This window comes from Gracilinanus agilis, chromosome 2, assembly GCF_016433145.1.
Source record: "Gracilinanus agilis isolate LMUSP501 chromosome 2, AgileGrace, whole genome shotgun sequence".
NCBI classification, from domain to species: domain Eukaryota; kingdom Metazoa; phylum Chordata; class Mammalia; order Didelphimorphia; family Didelphidae; genus Gracilinanus; species Gracilinanus agilis.
The window spans coordinates 625211968-625215031 of NC_058131.1; the positions used below are offsets into that span (position 1 = coordinate 625211968).

Here is a 3064-nt window from a genome sequence, read left to right on the forward strand (position 1 = left end):
TTTCTCAGATTAAATGGGTAGACAATCAGAATCCAACAGGAAATGGCCTGCCTGCTGAATTTCTAACTTTAAAACCTGGCGTAAAACCACTTCCTCCATAAAGCCTGATTCTGCAGCTAATAAAAAACTATCCCTTCTAAAGCCTCACGTAGTCCTATTGTTTTGCAATTCTCTGATGGATTTATCTTTGCCATCACAGATCTAGACCTGACAAAGCCTTTGGAGTTCATAGAATCCAAATTCCACATTTTAGGAGATAGGAGGAGGTGGGACTTAATGTGATTTATTATAGTTACCTCCAAATCTTATCTTGTCCCCTACCAAACTATAATTCAATTTGAATTAAGAGACATAGTAATTCCTAGTGTGTACAAGGTATTCTGCTAGGAGATATGGTTACATAGCCTAAAATTAAATTGTTCTTGGAGCTGACATTCTGTTGATATCAATAGGAATGCAATGGCTTGACTCCAGAAGCTGTGTTGACTTTTGTGGCCAATTTAAAGGCAGCTTAAGTTTAGAATCCTGCAGTCAATATACTCCAATAATTCTATACTGTTCGAATAAATTTCATTTTACATTTTAAAATAAATTATCGATATATTTTATATCTCCCAAATTTCTCTACCAAATACCAGTAGGTGCTTAATAAATTCATATTGATTTATTGATTCTCTTAATAGTTTCACAACTGCTATTCCTCTCCCCAAATGCCACACCCTAGAATAAAGAATATTTTTTTGAATTGTAAAGAATATTTTTAAAAAGAAAAAAAAGACAAAGAAGAAAAAATCACTGTATTGATTAATTTGTCCCCCCAAAAAAGTTCTAAATGATATGCAGTGTTCCTCATCACAGACCTCCCTGCCATTTGCAAAGGAAGTATTATCTAATACTTATTCTTCAAGGTTATGCAGTTCTCCAGTGTTCAATTTTAATTTATTTTACATTAATGCCCTCAAGTGCTCAGCTTCATGGAAGTAAGGACTGTGTCTTCTCTAAATGTTGTACTTCTGCCAGGGCCAAGCACACTACTGGGGCACATAGTAGGTGCTTAAATAAATTTGTTGAGTGGTGTTGGTTCTGAATCTCTGCCCTGTTTCATGTCAACTTTCAATACTGCAGATCTTTCCAGGGCAAGAATCCAAGAACCACTTAGAGATCGGTAAGAGAGAATATGTCCTGCAGAGAAGAGTTCTGGTAATAATCTTGTGCACACCTGCAAAATACCACTGTCTTTACCAATCACCATTCAGCTCCTTGGCTGTTTCTTGGTTACAGTTGCTATTGATCTGTCTTGGAGCAGAAAAAACTCAATTTTTCTCATGCCTTACTCATACCCTATTTGTTTAGCATTTCCATAATAACTGATCATTGGCCTCTTCATCATACCAACATATTATTTACTATCTCACTAATCAGTGCAGTGAATTAATTTTTGTTTAGGAACTAAATAAATCTCAGGCTTTTTTTTTTGGTAGGTAGAAGGAGACATCTGCAATGACTTCCAAACCTCAGGTTTACTCAGGTAACAAAATAATACTATCTCAGAAAGAAAGAAAAAAGATTTTTTATATGTCCTAAAATTTTCTAATCAATTTAATTAAATGAAATTTTGGTTTTACTAATGGGAAGCAGTTAAAAAAAAGAACTTAGCTTCTCTCTTGGAATTGATATAAATTCCAAGATAGAAGAGCAGTAAGGGTTAGATAATTGGGGTTAAGTGACTTGCCGCAGATCATACAGCTAGAATTTATCTGAGGCTAGATTTGAACCTAGGACCTCCTGACTCTAAGCCAAGCCAAGAAGCAATCTTATTGAAGATTATCTTCTAGTGGGAAGTAGCCATTGGTTTGAGCTAATTTTCTTGGTAAGAGCTAGACAGTTGAAATGTAAGCTCTTTGAGGGCAAGGACCATTCATTTTGTCATTTTATCTCCAGGGTCTACTACAATGCTTAGCGTATAGTAGGAATTTAATAAATATCTATTGAATTGAATTGGACCTCTGTCTTCTTCCTAGGAAACTGGACCTTCCCTTATTGGGCCAATTTATTTTTCATTTGAAGATTGTAGAATGTGTTAGATAGGCAGCCTTTGGAGTAGAATTTTCATTTCTAAGCAGATAAGGCAAAGGAAAAGCCATTGAAAGCTTTCATCAAATTCTCCCAAAGACTCTCCCTCTAGAACTGGAAAGGACCTTAGAAGCCATTGAGGGTATCAGGATATACAGTGAAGATAGCACTGATTGCACCATCCACACTCTGCATGTCTGTATGGCTCAATGATATGTCAAGTAAAGAATAACAGTTGAGGAAGGAGTAAAGCAAAGACTTTCTAGAGGATAGAAGGAATTGACCCTGAGCAAGTCACTTAACCTCTATTTGCCTTAATCCACTGGAGAAGGAAATGGCAAACCACTCCAGTATCTTTGCCAAGAAAACCCCACGTTCTGTATGATTCACAGGGTCACAAAGGGTCAGATACAACTGAATGACTGAACAACAATAATCTTCTATAGGATGCTTTTCCAATTCCCTATTAATTCTAGCACCTGGAATCCAGTTACTTCTGTTGATTATTTTTTATTTATCCTTCATTTGTATGTTGTCTCCTTGAGGGCAGAGACTGTCTTTTGGGTTTCTTTGTATCTCCAGCATTTAGTATAGCATTTAACACACAGTACATGCTTAATAAATGTTTATTGGTTGATTCTCTTTAAAGTTTTACAACTGTTGTACCTAGAGCATTGCCAGAAACTCCTGTCTCTGTGATAACAAAGAATGGTATTTTTACCAGTTAAGATTCTGTTTCAATAACCTGAGATTGATTTGTGAGGATTGTGACCTTATGTAAGTTGAGCCTTGAGCCTTCGCTAAACCTCATTATATTCATGATCTAAATGGAGAGAGAAAGAGAGAGAGGAGAGAAAGAGAGGGATGAGGAGAGAGAAAGAAAGAGAGAGAAAGAGGAGAGTAAAGAGAAGGAGAGAGAAGGGGGAGAGAGAGAAAAAGAGGAGAGTAAAGAGAGGAGAGAGAGAAGGGGAGGGAAAGAAAGGGAGAGAGA

General features: G+C 36.5%; 1 protein-coding gene across 1 annotated transcript in view; it reads left to right on the forward strand.

Annotated features, from left to right (window-relative positions):
- The first annotated feature begins 1500 nt into the window (after positions 1-1500).
- PLEKHS1 (pleckstrin homology domain containing S1) overlaps positions 1501-3064 on the forward strand; it is a 24042-nt gene continuing 22478 nt past the window's right edge. The window contains exon 1 of the mRNA XM_044662578.1: positions 1501-1528. Within this exon, the coding sequence (XP_044518513.1) occupies positions 1501-1528 (28 nt within the window). The remainder of the gene's footprint in view (positions 1529-3064) is intronic.